This window comes from Lotus japonicus, chromosome 3 (genome assembly GCF_012489685.1).
Source record: "Lotus japonicus ecotype B-129 chromosome 3, LjGifu_v1.2".
Lineage (NCBI taxonomy): Eukaryota > Viridiplantae > Streptophyta > Magnoliopsida > Fabales > Fabaceae > Lotus > Lotus japonicus.
The window spans coordinates 32,750,461-32,770,390 of record NC_080043.1 but is presented as its reverse complement, the minus strand read 5'-3'; the positions used below and the strand labels follow the sequence as shown (position 1 = coordinate 32,770,390).

Genomic DNA, 19,930 nt, shown 5'->3' with positions numbered 1-19,930 from the left:
TCGCTGAAAACCTGAGCTTTTGACATTGTCCGACTGCATGTCCTGGACATTTGACTTTGTCCTTTTGTCCAGCCTTTTCAGAACTTTGTTGAACTCTCTTCCAAGAAGTGCTATGGCTTCAAAAATTCTTTCCCCATTTTCCTTCTCATCCAGATCTTCATCATCTGTAGTGCTAGACACAAAGGCAATGCTTTTGTTCTTCTTCTCAAGCCTATCATTTAGTTCCATTTTAAATGTCATCAAAGACCCGATGAGCTCATCAACCTTGATGTTGCTTATATCTTGAGTTTCTTCAATAGCTGTTACTTTCATGTCAAACTTCTTAGGTAGGGATCTAAGAAAGTGAGAATCTTCCTTGCCAGTTTTTCTTCTGTCATTTGTTCACCCCATGCAAATGAAGTATTGGCCAAATCACGAAGTCTCATGTGGAATTCAGTAATAGACTCATCCTCCTTCATCCTCAAATTCTCAAACTGAGTTGTTAAGATCTGAAGTCTTGACATACGAACTCTAGATGTTCCCTCATGAGCAGTCTTGAAAATTTTCCATGCATCCTTTTCTACAATGCACATGTTAATCAACTTGAACATATTCTTGTCCACTCCATTGAATATGACATTCAGTGCTTTGGAATTTCCAAGAGTCTCTTCATCTTCCTCTTTTGTCCAGTCAGCTTCTGGCTTCAATTCAATGGTTGAAGATCCTTCCTTAGGTGCAGTTACTGGAGGTGTCCATCCTTTGACAATAGCCTTCCACGTTTTGCTATCAATGGACTTGACAAACGCAATCAACCGAGCCTTCCAGTAGTCATAATTTGTGTCATCCAGAATTGGTGGCCTATTAACTGAACCTCATTCCTTAGAGTTGTCCATTAGAACATAATCTATCCTCCCTGGAGCTCACCCAAACAGAACGGGGTGCCTACTCTGATGCCAATTGTGAAATTCTGATTTACCTTGGATGGATGTGCAACACAATGTTCAGGACATTGTGTAGGACATGCAAACAACAACAAACAGAATTAAACGTGCTATAAAGTAAACAAACAATGAAACAAAATAACACAAGGAATTTGTAACCGAGTTCGGTGCAACGTCACCTCCGTCTAGAGGGTTTTCACCCAAGAAAGGAAATCCACTATTAGTACTCCCTCCTTTCCTTTTTAAGTGTCATTCTAACAAAAAGCTCTCCAACTAAGATAGTGGGTTATTGAAGTTTTTTTTCCCATTCTATCCTTTCACATCCTAATCATGAAGTTATAAAGTTTTCCAACCAAGATAGTGGATAATTAATTTTTTTTCCACTCTCTCATATCATTAAACCATTTATCATTCTTCCTTTCCTAGTAGCAATAAAAATTTATAACCCCCTTCTTTTCCCTTGACAGAATTTAATGTTAACACATTTTTCTATGTAACTTTGAAAGCTATTTTGGGTATTTTCATTGAAATTTAATTTCCACTTATTAGACAAGACTTTGAATTGATGTAATGGGAATTTAATTTCCACTTACTAGTTAGAGTATACTTGACAAAATGGACCTTAAAACATCAAAACGACAGTTAAATAGGAACAAAAAATTTCTTCTAAAATGACACTTAAAAAGGAACGGAGGGAGTAGTTTAGGATCAACGGATTTTACAAGAACACTCCTTGTTCATAAGCGTTACAACCTAAACTCTACCCAATGTATTTCTACTTAGTACTCCCCCTAAGTATGAGAGCCCCTTTCACTTTCTCTCAACATAATAGATCTCTTATTTAGAGTCAAATCATCTCTACCTCTATCATGTAATAGAACATAAAATATAAGCGCAAGAGTCAAATCTGATAAACAATACTTTATAGTTCATAGGCTTAATGGATCTACAATCACTCTTATAAGAAGAGATCTATGTAGAAGAATGTAATCTTGAGAAAGATTGTTTTGGGAGAAGTCCCGTATAAAACTTGTTGTAAAGGAGAAGTCCTGATAATACTTAGTGAGGAGGAGTCCGAAGAATATTCGTTTTTCCTGGAGAGGCAGGGTCCAAAGAATACTCGTTTTTCCTGGAGAGGCAGGGTCCAAAGAATACTCAAGTTGCCTGAAGAGGCAGGGTCCAAATAATACTTGTATAGAAAAGTCCTTGATACTTAATAGTGAAATCTTGGCGATGCCAAGGACTTGATGTAGCCCTGTCGTTCTGGGGGTGAACCAGGATAAAATTGCTAGTGTGCAACATAGAGGATGAATCTTTCAATCGTTTGGAAATCCAAATTTTTGGATGACACAATTCAAACTCCCACTTTCTTGTGCTACTCTGATCAACCTCAACTTCTTCTTCATTTCAACACGCATTTTACTCAACACAAGATTTGGGCTCTCAATACACTTTAAGCTTTCAATGTAAATGAAAGCGAGTTGATGAAGACGGTGTGGATACTTAATTTCACATATGCTAAAAATATTTTAGTTGCCTAAAAAAAACCTTAAGAAACTTGACAAATTCTCTTGCACTTTCATAATCTCGACTAGTAGGGAGATTGTTCTCAAAGTACCCTGAATAGCTAGAGTCCTCAAACTCGAGCTTTGCAAATTCAAATTGAAACTTTTCAGCAGGGCATTCCTTGGATGATCTAGTTGGAACACCAAGGCATTCCTTGGATGAAATATTTGAAATCTGGATGCACTCCTTAAACTTAGCTTTTCCTTGTGGTGAAGACCTCACAAACCTAATAGCACCGCGGATGCTAGCTATGGAGGAACTAAGGTCCTTCAACCAGTCTTTTAATACTAAGTTCAATATATGAGCAAAACATCTCATATGAAGAAACTACCCATCTAGAACCCGCCCATAGAACCTTTTGAATTTCTCTTTTAAATGAGCTACAAAACTATCATTCGATGAGGCATTATCAACTGCGATTGTGGAAATGTTCCTTAGTCCCCACTCACTCAAAACTACTTATACTTGCCTACCTATGATCTCCCCTTTATGGTTGTCAACTTCACAAAAGCTAATTATTCTCTTTTGTTATTTTCCAACATTGTCAAGAAAATGAGTTGTTAGGGTCTAACCAGTGTCCTGACATGAAGTCCAACAATCAGTGGTTAGGGAAACTCTTCTACAATCAGATCTAAAGAAGTTTCTTAACTTGATTTTTTCATCGAGATAAAGTTGGGAATGTAACACCCCGATTTCGGTGGCGTCACTTTAGTAACTCAAAAATAAAATAAAGCGGAAAAGCAGGTATTTTTTTTTCGTTTTGTACAAATAAAAAGACTTGTCGAAATAAAGACTCAACCCCAATCGCGATTAACAGCGATTAATATACAATACAAGCACAGCCCTCGCTGCAACTCAAAACATCGTCACAAGTGTCCTCAAGTGACGGAAAGTAACACCAAGTAACTAAAAGTATTGTCCAACGGCAAACAAGTACGACTCATAAATAGAGTCATAAGTTTTATAAATACAGTCCTTCGAAAAGTAAGCCATCCCAAAACGGCTTCCAAAAAGACTCCCTACGTCCGACTACTCCATGCGATTCCCGTCTACTGAGAACCACACCGAAAGCAACCTGTCGGAAACTACCCGGTCCCAAAAGTACAAATGACGAATCAGAGCTATGACAGCAGCAACCAGCTCAAAAGACTCTAACCACCCATAGCCCACACTACTATCATCGACCCTTCCTCGATCAGGCATGAAGTCCGGGTCCTCGTCGAAGGCTTCAGTAATAGTCATTTCGCTCCGGGTCTTTCCCGCACAACGAATCATCACGAACCGGCTGACGGACGCCTGGCAGCAGGCCGACCGCCCAAACACAAACATACAAACAAAGCCAAGGTGCGAGGGTCAACTCACAGAATATAATAGATAATACAAGCAACATGTGATGAATTAAGGGGTATATATATATAGGTTGTATATATACATATAAGTTATGTATCGTCTACCCTAAGGTATATACATAACATGTTATCAGATCTCTAGTAACAACACAATATTCAATATCTCAACAATTCAACAAATAACATGACAATGTTCACCAATATCAAATCATCAAAATCTCAACATATGAAGTTAGGTGATAAGGTTAGTCAAACAATGTATCGTCCTCCCAACGCACAAGTGTCTAACTAAACAAATGTTCCCTGTCGTTTTCCCTAGGGTAAACGACGATGAAATCTCACGCTTCCATGAAGTCTCACGCTTCCATGAAGTCTCACGCTTCAATGGAGTCTTACGTTTTCACGAAGTCTCACGCTTCAGTGAAATCTCACACATTCACGAAGTCTCACGCTTCAGTGAATTTTCGCGCATTCACGAAGTCTCACGCTTCAGTGAAGTTTCGCGCCTTCATGAAGTCTCCCGCTTCAATGAAGTTCCACACCTTCACGAAGTCTCACGCTTCAGTGAAGTTGCACGCCTCCGCAAAGTCTCCCGCTTCAGCAAAGGTGTACGCCTCCGCAAAGTCTCCCGCTTCAGCGAAGGTTCCCGTCTCCACGAGGTCTCCCGCCTCAGTGAAGTTTATGCTTTCACAAAGTCTCACGCTTCAGTGAATTTGCGCACTTTCACGAAGTCTCACGCTTCAGTGAAGTTCCATGCTTTCACGAAGTCTCACGCCTCAGTGAAGCTTCTCGGCTCATCCTTTGGATGGCTAAATAAACTGCTCAAAGAGCGAAGGAGTACCAATGTACTTGGAAACTTATAGTTCCCCCGGCTTATCCTTTAGATAGCCAAACAACAAACTGCTCATCGAGCAAAGGAGTATCAACATACTCATAAACTTATTAGTTTCCCCAAAACTTGGATTCGGCGACACTTCTCATTTTCCAAAACTAATTTCCCAGCCCTAAGCTTTCATCTGACATTGTTATCATTATTAAAAGGGTTCAGAGGTTGTTTAGTGTATTATGAATTTTCCTTGTAAAATAGTTTCCATTTCGTTTTATCTCTAATCTTATGAGTTTAAAAGCCCATCATCCCAAGTAACTCCCAGAGAAGGTCTCGATCCACTAAAATAATAAGGGTCCGAACCTCGATTCGTCCCATCAAACTTTTCCAAAATCTCATGATAAATTTGGCATAACTGCCCGTTATCCTCTCTGACGTACAACAGATATATGTGTAATTTCATAATCAAAGTAACACAATCCAACAATCATGGCACATATATCAACACGTCCTAGATTAACCATTTAGCACATAGCATATAGGGCAGATATCACACATCCTAGATTAACCAGGTAGCATTTAGCATGTGAATCAACCTCAATAACAATCAAGCAATAAAAGATTATCAATTGTCAGCCGTAGCCTCAGAAAACGTTTTTCCCAGTCAAACACAATCAAGTGCATAACAATAAATCAAGTCGAATTCATCGACACCTAAAACATTAGCTAGCAAGGTAAGTTGCCCTCACCTCGAGTTGTTCCAGTCTCGCGGTGTAGGTCTCGCTCACAAGCTTGTTCAGTCAATCCCAAAGTTTCCACAATCGAACCTTTGAGCAACAAAGCAATAATGAATCAAACCAAGTCGATACAGTCGAAACAATCCTAACTAATGTTCGACAAAGCTCAAGAAGCTTCAGAGTACAACATTTAGGCACGAATGGAAGGGCTTTCCCCGAATGGATGAGTTTTGACTCGATTCAAGTTTTGTACAAAAACACTTTATTCGCTAGAACGTGCATAACTCGAGCTACAGAACTCGGAATGACACGAAACCGGCGCCAAAATTTCGACAATTGAAAGAGCTACGCAATGGCTCAGGTCATAGAGACCCAAAAATTATTTTTGGACACGGTACCCAAGCAAATAAGTTTCGGCCACTATGGAAAATAGGGTTTTCGAACTTTTTCTTCGATCTAAATCAATTCCTAGGTATTCTTAGGCGATATCTAGGCCAGGGAAACTCTCAGAAAAATTATCGGGTCGAAAATTGTCGCAGGGGTATTTTGGTCATTATTTTTAGCTCGGAAACTCAAAATCAGAATTTCGAAAAACAAATTAGATGAGCTCGATCCTAACGACATTTATAACAACTAATCCTACTAAAGCTAAGCTCAGTCGTGAATTTTCAGCTTAAAGAACGGAACTTTACCCAGAAATGGGTTTTTCCAACAGAAATTGATCCCGACGGCATTTCGGCGACATTCAGCAGAAAACAACCGGATATTCATGCTCTAGAGCACGTAGGCAATAAGTTTAGACACTGAAATCAGCTTATTTGGACAGTTTTACAAAAAGCTCAAAACTTTGAGCACAGAAAGACATAGAGAAAAGCGACAGAATTGACGATCAGAAGTAAGGGATAGCATCAGTACCTCGATGTCTACGCGTAGCAACGAACGGAACGACGATCGGTCAAGATTTGGAAAAAAAATCACTTTTCCTCCTTTCCTCCAAGAGCTCTCGGCCGTGTGTGTGTGTTTTGGGATTTTTTTGTTTTTTTTTCATTTTTCATACTATATATAGGAAATGGGAAATGCGGAAAAATGAGAATTTCGCGATTCCGATTTTTCCTACTGATTCCAATGTATTTTAGACACGATATTCTTCCCGCTGAATCTTCTAATTCTCCAAAAAAATATCAGTATGATTTTTGGTTTTCGAGGCTTGTTTTTAATGTGTACCGGCTTAAAATGCACTTTATACACTTTATGATTTTGACCTCGGATGCAGAAACTTCCTTCTGAAGAAAGATTCGGAATGTCGATTAGAGTGGGCTTACGCGAATGAAATCTTTATTTGAAGCTCCGAATGGAAAAAGTCTTCATCGTCCGTCGATTTTAGGGTTTCTGAACTATCAGGGTTTCGGTTTCGGCAAACTTCCGAGTATTGGAATTTGGCGTTCGTACATTCTAGGGTTTCGTATCGAAACGCTGGTTATGGAAAGGAATAAGAGAAAGTCTTATATTTCTCTAGAAGATTTTTGGAAAATTTCCTATAGTGTTCCAAGGGTGGAAGTTAGTTGGAAATTATATTCCTATAGTGTTCCAAGGGTGGAACATAGTTTTGTTTCCTAAGGTTCTTGTCCTAGGTTTAAATGCGAATATTAGTCGTGCTATACCTCTTATCGACTTTGATACCATCTTTAGCCTTTTCTTGAACTTTCTCCTTCACAAATTCATTCCATCCATTTACCCCTTGTTCAGGTTTTTCCCTTCACGTTACATCAAATTAATCGTGAAAAGAAATTTTATTCTGTTCATTCCAAACTTAAAAAAACTGGGTCTCACAGGGAACAGTCCCTAGCAACCGTTTGCCTTGAAGGGACTGTAAATTGTGGTATTGCTGCACTCATTAAATTCCTACAGAAAATGACTGCTCATCTAAGATACAAAAGAAGAAATGGGTCTAGAAGAGAAGCCTTGACGCAGACTTCAGAAATCACAGAACAAAACAACGATCCAAACTAGTAGAAGCTCATAAACCCATCACTACATCACAAAGAACCTTGAAATCACCGATTGAAAACGAAAGAGTAAGAAAACCACACCGATTGAAACCAAAATGAGTGAACATACAAAAATTGAAACAAAATAAAGAAGGGGAAATAAAAGTGGAAGCAAAACGCACCTTCGTTCACACCATTGTTCAAGTTGGAAACTAAAAAAAACGACATCAACGCTGTAGTGAAGGGTGAGGCTCTTGAGTTGCGGCGGCACTGAAGTGAGGCAGAGACGAGAGTGAAAATATGAGGCTATAGGGTTTTCATTTATGAAATGAATGAAATCTGAAGTGAATTGTGAAGTGAACTGAATAATGAATCAGAATAGGCTCGAGGGTTTTCAAAATTGGGCTGGGCTATCACCAACAATAGAAGCACATGTTAGGATGAGGCTCCCAAGTCCCACCTCACAGACTCAAATCGACCAGTTCAGTCAGGCCACTACCCAAATCAAAACCGACCGACCCTACCCACCCAGCTCCTATTTTTAACCCGTTTTAACCCACCACAGATCCGAACCGACCCACAACTTGAAAAATATACGGTTAGCTCGGGTTCTGGTTGGGTCGAACCATGGCGGACAACCCCTAGGTGAGGATCTTATGAGAGAGTTCTAGTTTATGGAGAGGAAGATGGGCAGATGATGAAGAAGATGTTGAGGATAAAGATGATGAGATGATGAAGAAGAAGATGATGATGTTGGATAGATGATAAGATGAAAATGATAATGAAGGTAAAGAAGAAGATCTCAAAATCATCAGAGTTATGAACATTTTTTTTAATTAATAATTTTATTTAGTTTAATTATGAGTTATAGAAGTGAAAAAAAATTAAAAATTACATTTGAAGTCATTGTCCTGTAGAACTGCCGATGTCACTTGACAAAGTCATCGGAGCTTAGCCTTCGGCGAAGACTAAAATGAGCATTTCAATTCCCTAAAGTGTGTTTTTTAGACTTTGCTCCAGGGATAGACTAAAATTTGCAAAATTTGCAGGGGCAAAACTCAGTTAACCCTTTTTTACACTACTTGCACACGCACTAACATTCATCCATGACCATGATCACCACATATTTAATTTCCAAAGATTAACGGACAAACATCAAATAAAGTTCATCTACATCTTTACTCATTTGTTTTTATTAGTTTAAATAAATCATCTTGAAGTTAATTTCAGCTCCAAATATACCTTGAGCTGATATGTTGAGATCTACACGCATGACAAAAAAATGTTCAACAAGTCAAAGAGAAAAAGACTAAAAGAGAAAGTGACAAAAGATGGGCAATTCACACACTGAAAGTTAAGCGGACACTATCAGTGTGTGCGCAATTTACGTAATTGAAAATGAAACCTTGATGACCTTGTCCTCACGGTTTGAAATGTGTTAATGACTTAATTAAGGTCTAGTTAATTATGGCCGTCATTTTCTCCTAATTAATCCCAATTGAACTACACTTTTCCCTTTCGGTACGGTGATCCTTTCTTATACACAATGTCAATATCTATTTTTACAAAAGGGTGATCAAATGAGTCAAATGACAATGAATTAAGGAAAAATGTACGTGTAGTTTGTTGTTTACGGAATCTTTTGATTTTGTTTCTTTGAGTGGATAATCTTGTTACTTTCTTTGTACATGAACATGAGTGTCATTAGAGCAAAATAATCAGCACTAAAAATTGGATGGTATATGGATAGGAATCTTTTAGTATATGGATAGGATCTATCCCGCTACTAATGTATTTGGAAGAAATCACGTAGGTATTTTTCCTTTTGGGGGTGATTCTTCTTTGATTAGAGATGTATAAACAGATTTACTTGCTAAAATTACTTTAACATTGACCATTAGTCCATTACGGTACTCTTTTAGTTTTTTATACCTTTTCAAAAAATATGATCTTTTTTATACCTCTTTTCTTTCCTCTCAGTTTTAATTTCTGTCCAAACTGTTAGAATAATGCAATTAATATGGAATTAGGGCTAGAATTAATGCTGATTGATCCAGTATTAATGTGGCTGAGTTAGTGGGGTATTAAAAGCCCATGATTGACTTGTATAAAAGATAATGGGTCATTAGTGTGTTGACTCTCAATTGAATAAACAGATTTCGTTTTTCCCCAACTCTCTCTCTGTGTTTACTCTGTCTCTCTCTAGTTCAGTGTGTTAGAAACTCCAACAAACTGGTATCGAGAGCTATTGTTCGATCTAAGGGTCACGACGGCGGCGACGAGGGTTGCGACGGCGAAGAAGATTGCGCGGTGGCGATAGGGTGGTGCGATTCAAGTTCGCAGCGACGATATCGTCCTCTCCGGCAAACCACACACGGTGGTTGACACCATTCGCCAGCACCGATTCTCAATCTTGAAGCCATTCACTTCTCATCTTCTTGCGATGACATCCACAGGGAACTCAGGTTCAGGGTTCTCAGCGAACATTCCAATTCTTGATGGAAAGAACTGGAACAAGTGGAGTGTCAAGATGAAAGCTGTGATGGGGTTTCAAGAAGTTCTGGAAATTGTGGAAGAAGGGTTCACAGCGCCGGCAGAAGATGCTCCTGAAGCTGCGAAAACGTTGTTCAAAGAGCAAAAGAGGAAAGATTTCAAGGCTATCTGCTTACTTCACCAAGGAGTAGATGATGCACACTTTGAGAAAATCTCAAGTGTGAAATCCTCAAAAGAAGCCTGGGGGATCTTGGAAAAATGCAATGAGGGAGCGGAACAATTAAAGAAAGTTCGATTGCAGACACTGAGGCGTCAATATGAGTTGATGCAAATGGAGGCTAATGAGAAGATAGCACACTATTGCAATCGGGTAGTGAGCCACACAAATGCAATGAAGGCATGTGGTGAAACTATCACAGATCAATCTAAGATGGAGAAGGTTTTGAGAACCTTAACACAGAAATTCGATCATGTTGTAGTTGCTATTGAGGAATCCAGGAAGCTTGAAACCTTGACAATAGATGATCTTCAAGGATCATTGGAAGCTCATGAGCAAAGGCTCATGGAGAGGACCACTGAGAAGTCTGGTGACCAGGCATTACAAGCACAAACCTTCAAGAAGGGTGGCTATGGAGGAAAGAGTGGTTACAAAGGTCGAGGCAAGGGCAAGGAGTTCTACAAGGGTGGAAGCTCAAAAGGGATTCAAAGCAATTATCAACAAGATGGTGGTGAGAAATCTGAGCAAAATCAACAGGACAACACTAAGAAAGGTGGAAACAAGAACTGGCGTGGTACAGGAAAGAAGATTGATAGGAAGAAGCTCAAATGTTACAATTGTAACAAAATTGGGCATTTTTCGAATGAGTGTAAAGCACCACCACAGCAAGCTGATCACAGAGGTATTCAACATGAAGAAGCACACATGGTGAAGGAAGGATCTGAGGTAAGTAGTGATGATCAACCCCTTACTCTCATGATGCTCACCAATGATAGTGATAGAAATATAAAAAGATGGTACCTAGATTCTGGTTGTAGCAATCATATGACTGGAAATAAGGATTGGCTTGTTAATCTTGATTTCACTAGAAAAAGTTCAGTGAGATTTGCTGATGGGAGAATACTACATGCTGAGGGAACTGGTGATGTATGTGTTAGAAGGAAAAATGGTACTAATGCAATCATAGCTGAAGTCTTGTATGTTCCTAAGATGGAGAACAATCTGATAAGTCTAGGACAGTTGGTAGAAAATGGCTTTTCTATTGACATAAAGGACAAGTATCTAGATGTGTATGATAGATCCATGAAGAAGATCATTAGATCTCCTTTATCAAGGAACAGAACTTTCCAGTTTGATGTCAAAGCACTTGAATCCCAGTGTTTATCAGCTTCTGTTTTGACTGAAGACACTTGGCTTTGGCACCTCAGAATGGGCCACTTGAACTTCAAGGATCTTGCACTGCTCAAGACCAAAGGCCTTGTTACAGGATTGCCAACCATTTCTGTTCCTCAGAAGATTTGTGATAGTTGCTTAGTCAGTAAGCAACCTCGAAACTCTTTCAGCTCCTATACAACTTCCAAAGCAATGGACATTCTTCACATGGTGTATTCAGATGTGTGTGGTCCTTTTGAAGTACCTTCCTTAGGTGGAGGCAAGTATTTCATCACCTTTATAGATGATTTTAGTAGAAAAATCTGGCTTGATGTGATACAAACCAAGGATGAAGCTTTTACAAGGTTTAAGATCTTCAAGAACTTGGCAGAGAAGCAATCAGGAAAGTTCATGAAGATATTAAGGACTGATGGTGGAGGAGAGTTTACTTCCACAGAGTTTGAGAACTACTGTCTTGAACATGGTATTATGCATGAGGTGACCGCTCCTTATACTCCTCAGCATAATGGAGTGGCTGAGAGGAGAAATAGAACCATTCTCAACATGGTAAGGAGCATGATTAAATGCAAAAATCTACCTCACTGTTATTGGGGTGAAGCTGCATCAACTGCAGTGTATGTGCTCAATAGATGTCCTACCAAGAGATTACATGAAAAGGTTCCAGAGGAAGTATGGTCAAAAACAAAGCCTTCTGTGAGTCATCTAAAGATCTTTGGTGCATTGGCCTATAGACATATCCCAGATCAGAGAAGAAAAAAGCTTGATGACAAGAGTGAGATGCTGGTTTTCATTGGCTACAACTCAACTGGTTCCTACAAGTTGTACAATCCTGAAACAAAGAAGGTAATCTTCAGTAGGGATGTGTACTTTGATGAGTCTAGAACTTGGTATGAAGTAAAAGGTGATAGACCTAAGCCTAACTCAGTGCATTTAGAACTTGAGGATAATGCAACTACTGGCCACTCACAAACAGAAGCTGAGGGGGAGAGATTACAAGTAGCACGTACTCCTCAATCAGTTAACAATAGGCCCTCAAGGCTTAGGAGTCTACCACCAAGGCTGAGAGACTTTCAGATCTTCTCAGATGATGCTATTGATGATGATGGGGATCTTGTGCAGCACATGGCACTTCTAGCTGACTCTGAGCCAGTGAGTTTTGATGAAGCTATTGTCAGTGATACTTGGAAGCAAGCCATGAAAGAAGAACTCAACTCCATAGAGAAGAACAAGACATGGGAGCTAGCTGTTTTGCCTTCAGGAAAAGTCCCAATTGCTGTAAAGTGGGTTTACAAAGTAAAACTCAAACTTGATGGGACAATAGCAAAATACAAAGCTAGGCTTGTTGCCAAAGGATTTATGCAAAAGGAAGGCCTGGATTATTCTGAAGTCTTTGCTCCAGTAGCAAGACTTGAAACTGTGAGAATAATCATAGCTCTAGCTAGTTGGCATAAGTGGAATCTGTTTCAACTTGATGTCAAATCTGCATTTCTGAATGGACCACTTGAAGAGGAAGTCTACATACATCAACCTCCTGGATTTGTGGTCAGAGGTCAAGAAGACAAGGTGCTGAAGTTGAGAAAGGCTCTATACGGGCTAAAACAAGCACCAAGAGCCTGGAACAAAAGAATTGATGGATTCTTGTCTAGCTCTGGATTTAGAAGATGTACAGTTGAGCATGGAATTTATGTGAAATTCTTTGCTGACAATAGTGTACTCTACATATGCTTGTATGTTGATGACCTCCTCATAACTGGCAATAATCCAGTTGAGATTGAGAATGTGAAACTACTGCTTAAAGGAGAGTTTGAAATGACTGATTTGGGAGTTTTGTCTTACTTCCTTGGTTTGGAAGTCATTCAAACTGACAGTGGTTTGTTCATGAGACAAAAGAAGTACACTTCAGAGGTCTTAAAGAGGTTTCATATGTGGGGTAGTAATTTTTCAGAGACACCAGCTGAAGCAAGTGTGAAACTTGGACTGTGTGAAGAAGAACAGTCCGTTGATGGTACACAGTTCAGGCAGATTGTGGGATGCCTGAGGTATATCTGCCACACAAGACCTGAAATATCTTTCAGTGTTGGTGTGATTAGCAGGTTCATGAGTAATCCTAAGCAATCTCATCTCTTGGCTGCAAAAAGAGTGATGAGATATCTGAGAGGAACATTGGATCATGGAATACTATTTCCTCATCAAGGCAGTAGAAGCAAGTTGAAGCTACTGTCTTATTCTGATTCTGATTGGTGTGGGGATATCATGGATAGAAAGAGTACTATGGGGTACATATTTCTCTTGGCTGGAGCACCAGTCTCATGGTGCAGTAGGAAGCAGTCAGTGGTAGCATTATCCACTTGTGAAGCTGAATATATATCAGCTTGTTCTGCTGCTTGTCAAGGGATCTGGCTCTCATCATTGCTTGAAGAACTGAGAGCAGGTATTGGTACTCAAATTGATTTGCTTGTGGATAACAAATCAGCTATAGACTTAGCAAAGAATCCTGTCTCACATGGTAGAAGCAAACATATTGAGACTAAATTCCACTACTTGAGGCAACAAGTTGAAGCTGGAAAGATTAAATTGGTGTACTGCAAGACAGATTTGCAACTGGCTGATGTGCTAACCAAAGCACTGAAGATTGAGAAATTCAAAGAAATGAGAAAGCTTATTGGAGTCACAAGCTTGGCTGATTTGAAGACTTAGGGTTTTTTTTTACACAATTATAATGTGGTTTTTTGTTTCCTTTGTTATATTTTGGCTGAGTTGTTTTTTTAGTAGCTTTGTCATAGGTTAATTGCATTATGGGGGAGTGTTAGAATAATGCAATTAATATGGAATTAGGGCTAGAATTAATGCTGATTGATCCAGTATTAATGTGGCTGAGTTAGTGGGGTATTAAAAGCCCATGATTGACTTGTATAAAAGATAATGGGTCATTAGTGTGTTGACTCTCAATTGAATAAACAGATTTCGTTTTTCCCCAACTCTCTCTGTGTGTTTACTCTGTCTCTCTCTAGTTCAGTGTGTTAGAAACTCCAACACAAACAAGCAACTTAAGAAATCATTTCATTTTCCTTTATTTATCTTGAATTCAGATCCTCTCCTGTTGCACCATCCAGCAAGTATAAAATGAGAGAGAATCTTTTCTTTTCTCTCACTTTCTCTTTCAACCAAACACAACCTCAAGTATAAATTAAGTCTTTAAAAGGTTAGATATTTTTTTAGTCCCTAACTTATACATTTTTATTTAAAATAGTCCTTGTGGGAAAAATTATTATTTTTTCCAGTTTTTTTTGGTTTAAAATTAAAAAATTATCTAAATCACCTTAAATAGTACAAATAGTAAATATAAGGTAAAATCATATAGCTTAAGTGGTCAATAGTATTTTGACATATGTCTTAGTTTAAAAATCTCACATATTCGAGCTAAGGGGTGACCGTCATATGCAAGTTTGTGGCCATAGTTGCTGTCTGGGAATTCCCGAGTACGGACGACCAAGACGGACACAAGGACGGGTGTCCGCCCTTAAGCTCACGATCCACTCAAACAGTGGACCAGAGCTGGGGGACTACTGTTCTGGGAATCCCCGAGTACGGACGATCAGGACGAGAACCGGGACGGATACCGCCCGTGGACGATCACATCGAAGGACGACCAAACCTATTCCCGCACCCCTCTCGGAGTTGGCGACCAGGCTCGTCCCATAGTACAGAACCACAGTTGGCCCCCACTGCATAGGGGTTGACCTAGGCCAACCACCCTACGAAACTAGGGTGGTTGGGTGCACATCCCGAGGTACCCTGGACCGTTAGATCACTGCTTTGCGGCAGGAGAGGCAGAGAATCCAGCGGCCCAGGGCGAACCAAGTACGAGCCATGCATGACGTTGCATGGCTCCAACCCTAGCCTCTCGACGTGTATATAAGGAGGGATTCCCCCTCCTTACAAAGGTAATTCATTTTCTTCACTTCACCACTCTCATTCTTGGTACCTTTACTTACTTTAGCATCGGAGTCCCTTGCAGGAGCCCCTCCCGGGAACGTCCAACTCGAAGGCTCACCACCTCCCCTGCTTCTCTCGGCTACCCCTCACACACCGGGTAGCTTGGTCCTCCCGATCAGTTGCCGGATAGATTTCGGGAAAGACTTTCCCCGTTTTGTAAAAGAGGAGAGAAAAAATTTAGGTGCAGTTGTTAATGGTAGCTGCGAGATAAGTGTTCAAGGTGACTCGACAGAAACAATGGTGGTAGAAATGGTGGTGGATGGGAGGAAAAAGAAAAATAAGTAAGAGGAGAATGAATTTGATGAAATATTTTGTAGAAAATGATTAAAACAAATCTGAAAAAATTCAATGTAAGCAATTTACATGGATGGTCACTTGGCAAAAATTTGCCACTTATGCATTATAAGTTTATAACTTCTCATGTCCTTATTTAAGAAAAAAATCTGGGGCTTGAATCTATAGTTTGTTTCAGGGACCACTTCATAATTCATATTAAGTGTGTAATTTTTGTTAACTTGCAAATAATAAAGAAAAGCAAACAAAATTAGAAGGGCAGTGATGGCAATTCAAATATATGTGAACACGTACTGTAGCTTGACAAATGCATTTTTCGAACGTTCCTCGATGCTTGTACTCTTTTGTCTGTGGGCAGATAGAGACAGAGAAATAGAGAGAGATCACGTCGATCCTGTAATCCATGAACCATGATTGAACAACAAAATGTTGTGATTGCATTGTAGTGGGTCTCACATACCTTTCTTCTCACTAACATTCTTTCATCCAACTAACCAAATCTAACACGACGCGTGGCTATCCTAACACATTTAATTACGTACCACACGCCGACTCGCCGTCAAAGTCATACAAGTACTCGTATTGCCTCACATGTTCTGTTTCACCGCAGGTTACATTTTAGCATTTGGAAAAATTGTTTATCATACTCAATAGACCTAGACCTAGCTCCCAATGGGAAGAGATCATAGAGGGTTGATTCATAATTCATTTTTATTGGTTTCATTAAACAAGAACTACTAATTATTTTTAAAATTATTTAGTTTAATTATTTTTATAGGTGATTTCTCCTATCCTTTAAAAGTTGAGTAGTTTTATACTTTTTTGACTTGATATGTGATATTATATATCTTCAATGCCTTATAAGGGTACGATGCCTTTTGGTCATGTTTAACATGTTAAACTGTAAATTATAAACATATATTTCAGATGATAATATGACACATGAAAACAAAAAAAACATGGAACCCCTCAAATTTTAAATGGTAGAGAAACCACCTACAGCATTAGGATATACTACGGTGGCGTAAGTGACGGTGGCAATAGGAATTTAGAGGGACCAACCAAACAACGCGGAGAATCATAATAGAGTGTCGCTGTTAACAAGCCACGTTATCACCACGCACGTTCTCTTCATTCCTCGGCGTTTATTTTTATTTTTATTATATTATTACACGCATACGCATATACTAACACCTACACTATATCATACTAATAAATAATCATAATGAATAATTTAAACAATTAGGGTTCAAATCATTCATATTCTTTTTCCCAGTTTGACACGGTTTGACTATTGCTTTAGAGCTTTTGCATATTTTTTTTTTCATATTCAATGACAAGAAAAAACAATATATATTACTTTTAAAAATACACAATTTCTTTTTTTTGAACGTGGCATAATATATATTAAATCATAACCGACATAGAAGCCAAAAGATCTGCCTGTAAAAGGCTACATAAACCCGGGGGGCCTCCTCCACCCAAACAATATTCGAAAGGGTAGAGGCGTTCCGAGCCATAAAATCAGCACAAGTATTGCCCTGCCTACGAGTAAAAGTAAACTCAACACAATCGAACAACTGAACAAAAGTTTTACAATCCTGAAGCAAAGAAAATAAAGGAGAACGACCAACACCCTTCTTCCAAGCATGAAAAAGCTGTAGACAATCAGTCTCAAACTGCACCCTCCTGAAACCCAACTGTGAAGAAAGCTCCATGGCCCAACGGAGACAGAACGCCTCTGCCATCGTGGCTGAAGTAGCAACCGTCGGATAGTGTGAAGCCGCCGCCAAGATCTCGCCATCCTCGTCCCTAGCCACCATACCGAAACCAGCAAGCAAATCCCCACCAAGAGAGGCATCCACATTAATTTTAATCATCCCAGCTGCTGGTCTCGACCATTTAACCACTGACCAGTCCACCTGATTTCCGTTCGTCCCAAGCTGTGAAGGGGACTCCATCGCTGCAAAACGAGACAGCACCGTAGCACACCCAGGTTCACGGAGCTCGAAAAGAACCTTGTTCCGACCCTCCCACAAGCAATAGATCATGCGCTGAACTTCTGCAATGCACCAGCCATCCTTGTTGCGCAGCACCGCCGCCATGAAGTCCATGAAGGTCGACGTACCAGCATCTGTGCGCACACCCAGGCTCACAAACCAGCATCCTCGCGCAACAGGACAGTGAATAAAAAGATGATCAATGCTCTCCTCCTCATGGCCACACACCGGGCAACTAGGATCCAAGTCCATTCCTCTACGGCGCAAACAAAGCCTAGTGGGCACCGCACCAACACACACACGCCATGCCACCTCCTTGACCCGAGGAAGCGATGGAGCTTTCCAGAATTTCCGCCAAAGAGTCGCATCAAAACCATGTTCAGCCGAGGTTGATGATGAAGGAGAAGCTTGGTTATCTGCAAAAAATACACAATTTCATTTAAATTATAATTGCATGTTTTAAATAATAGAATACGGGAACATAATTAAATGTATAGATGTTGTTCTGGGTAAACTATCACCTTAAGACTTTTCACCAGTGAAAGAATTGAACTGCAATGAATGATATACACAAAATAATAGAATACGGGAACATAATTAAATGTATAGATGTTGTTATGGGTAAACTATCACCTTAAGACTTTTCACCAGTGAAAGAATTGAACTGCAATGAATGATATACACAATCGACAACCAAATGAAGTGGTCTTATTATTATTGAACTTTCACTACTTAGTTTGTTATAATTTGTGGCTTTGCGCTTCAAAAATTAAAAGTAAAATTCACGCTTTCATCACCCAATGTACTGTTCGCGGAACGCGTAGATGAAGTCGATGGTGTTGTCTCAAGTGAGCTTGTTGTAGGTGACTCTGGAGCCGTAAAAAACAAAAATGAAGGTGACAATGAACTCGAATGAGTCACCACATAATGCCAGCCTCAATGTTAACGCTAATAGTTTACGCTAAACTGTGACTATTTTAATGTGGCATAACATTGTTTTTCCGTTTCACAATTTGTTATGGGGATGTCAATTAACCCTATTTCATTGGGCTCGGCCTGGTCCACTTTTTTAGCATTTACACGTGGCCTTCTTGGGCTATTCCATCACTTCCACAGCCTGATGGCCCAATACACCCAACGGCCAACAGATCAATCAAAGAGTCTCTTCATCATAATGGGAGTAACTACTAACTAACATGTCAGGTTGGGGGCTGCAATTTCCCCCCATTTCCTCCATACCTTTCCTTTCAACTCAAGCGGTGCAAGCAATCATTGCTTATCATAACAATGTTGATTACCAAACATTCATGATTTCAACTAGACAGTTCCTCATCTTCAAATAAATTAATACTACATAGCTATATAGTTATGATATATCGAGCTATATATACATAAATTGTGACCACCTTAACTTCAAATTGCAAGTAACAATGGCCCAAGTTAGTTCCACACTGCTTTATTCACCATCCTTCATTTCACTTCCTAGTTTTGCCATTAATCCTCAAAAGCCAAACCTTGTCGTGATCCACAGAATTGTTTCACCTATTCGATATTGCCTCGCAGGTTCAAATGCTTCTTTTCAAAGAAAATCAGCACATTACGCACCTAGCTTATGGAATTACGAGTATTTTCAATCCTTGAAGCATCCCTATGCGGTGATTAAATCAAATCATCTTAAATACAGTACTCTGTTTTATTTAATGATATTTAATTTAACAATAGGCATACATTATTTTCTATATATGTTTTCTCTCACAGGAGTTTCTCTTCATAATGTATATATGTTTTTAGGATGTACGATATGAGGTCAGGGCTTGGAAGCTGCGAGAGGAAGTGAGAAAGATGATTAAGGATGAAAAAGCAAAGATATGGAACACACTTGAGCTAATTGACAATGTGAAACGTTTGGGACTCAGCTACCACTTTGAGAAGGAGATAAGATAAGCTCTTGATAGGTTTCTATATTTCCAAAGAGATAGTGGTCCAATTGTTCACACAAGCCTACATGAGACTGCTTTAAGCTTTAGGCTCATGAGAGAGTATGGCTACAACAATGTCAGGTATATCAAGTGGTTGTTTAAACCATCCCAAGTAAGATCATCGAGCAATAATATTTGACACGTGTTTTATGAAATTTAAGCTAAGACATTTTGACATGACACGCATTAAAATATTAATGATTCGTCTAAGTTAGAGTGATTTTACCATATTTTTACTTAGGGTGATTTAGAAAGGGTTTAATTACTATGCATTAATAATGTAAAAAAGTTTTACATAATCATTAAATTAGAATCCATCAATCAGTCATGTCATAATTAAATTGGAATTTAAAAACATTTAATATAGAAAATGAATAGATTTCATTGGATGC

The 19,930-nt window shown here is 39.3% G+C and overlaps 1 protein-coding gene across 1 annotated transcript; it reads right to left on the bottom strand.

The window, feature by feature from the left end:
• Window positions 1-16,971: 16,971 nt before the first annotated feature.
• Window positions 16,972-19,054, bottom strand: LOC130743986 (uncharacterized). The gene is made up of 2 exons (XM_057596184.1): window positions 19,024-19,054; window positions 16,972-17,975 (listed from the first exon to the last, which is right to left on the bottom strand). The coding sequence occupies exons 1-2, from the start codon at window positions 19,052-19,054 to the stop codon at window positions 16,972-16,974; spliced, it is 1,035 nt and encodes a 344-aa protein (XP_057452167.1).
• Between the last annotated feature and the right edge of the window lie 876 nt (window positions 19,055-19,930).

Excerpts from the sequence above, each read along its gene's own strand:
- LOC130743986 (XM_057596184.1), bottom strand. The coding sequence starts at position 19,054 with ATGGCAAAACTAGGAAGTGAAATGAAGGATG. Across the intron at positions 17,976-19,023 it reads AGGAAGTGAAATGAAGGATG|ATAACCAAGCTTCTCCTTCA; the intron begins GTGAATAAAGCA and ends TATTTTTTGCAG.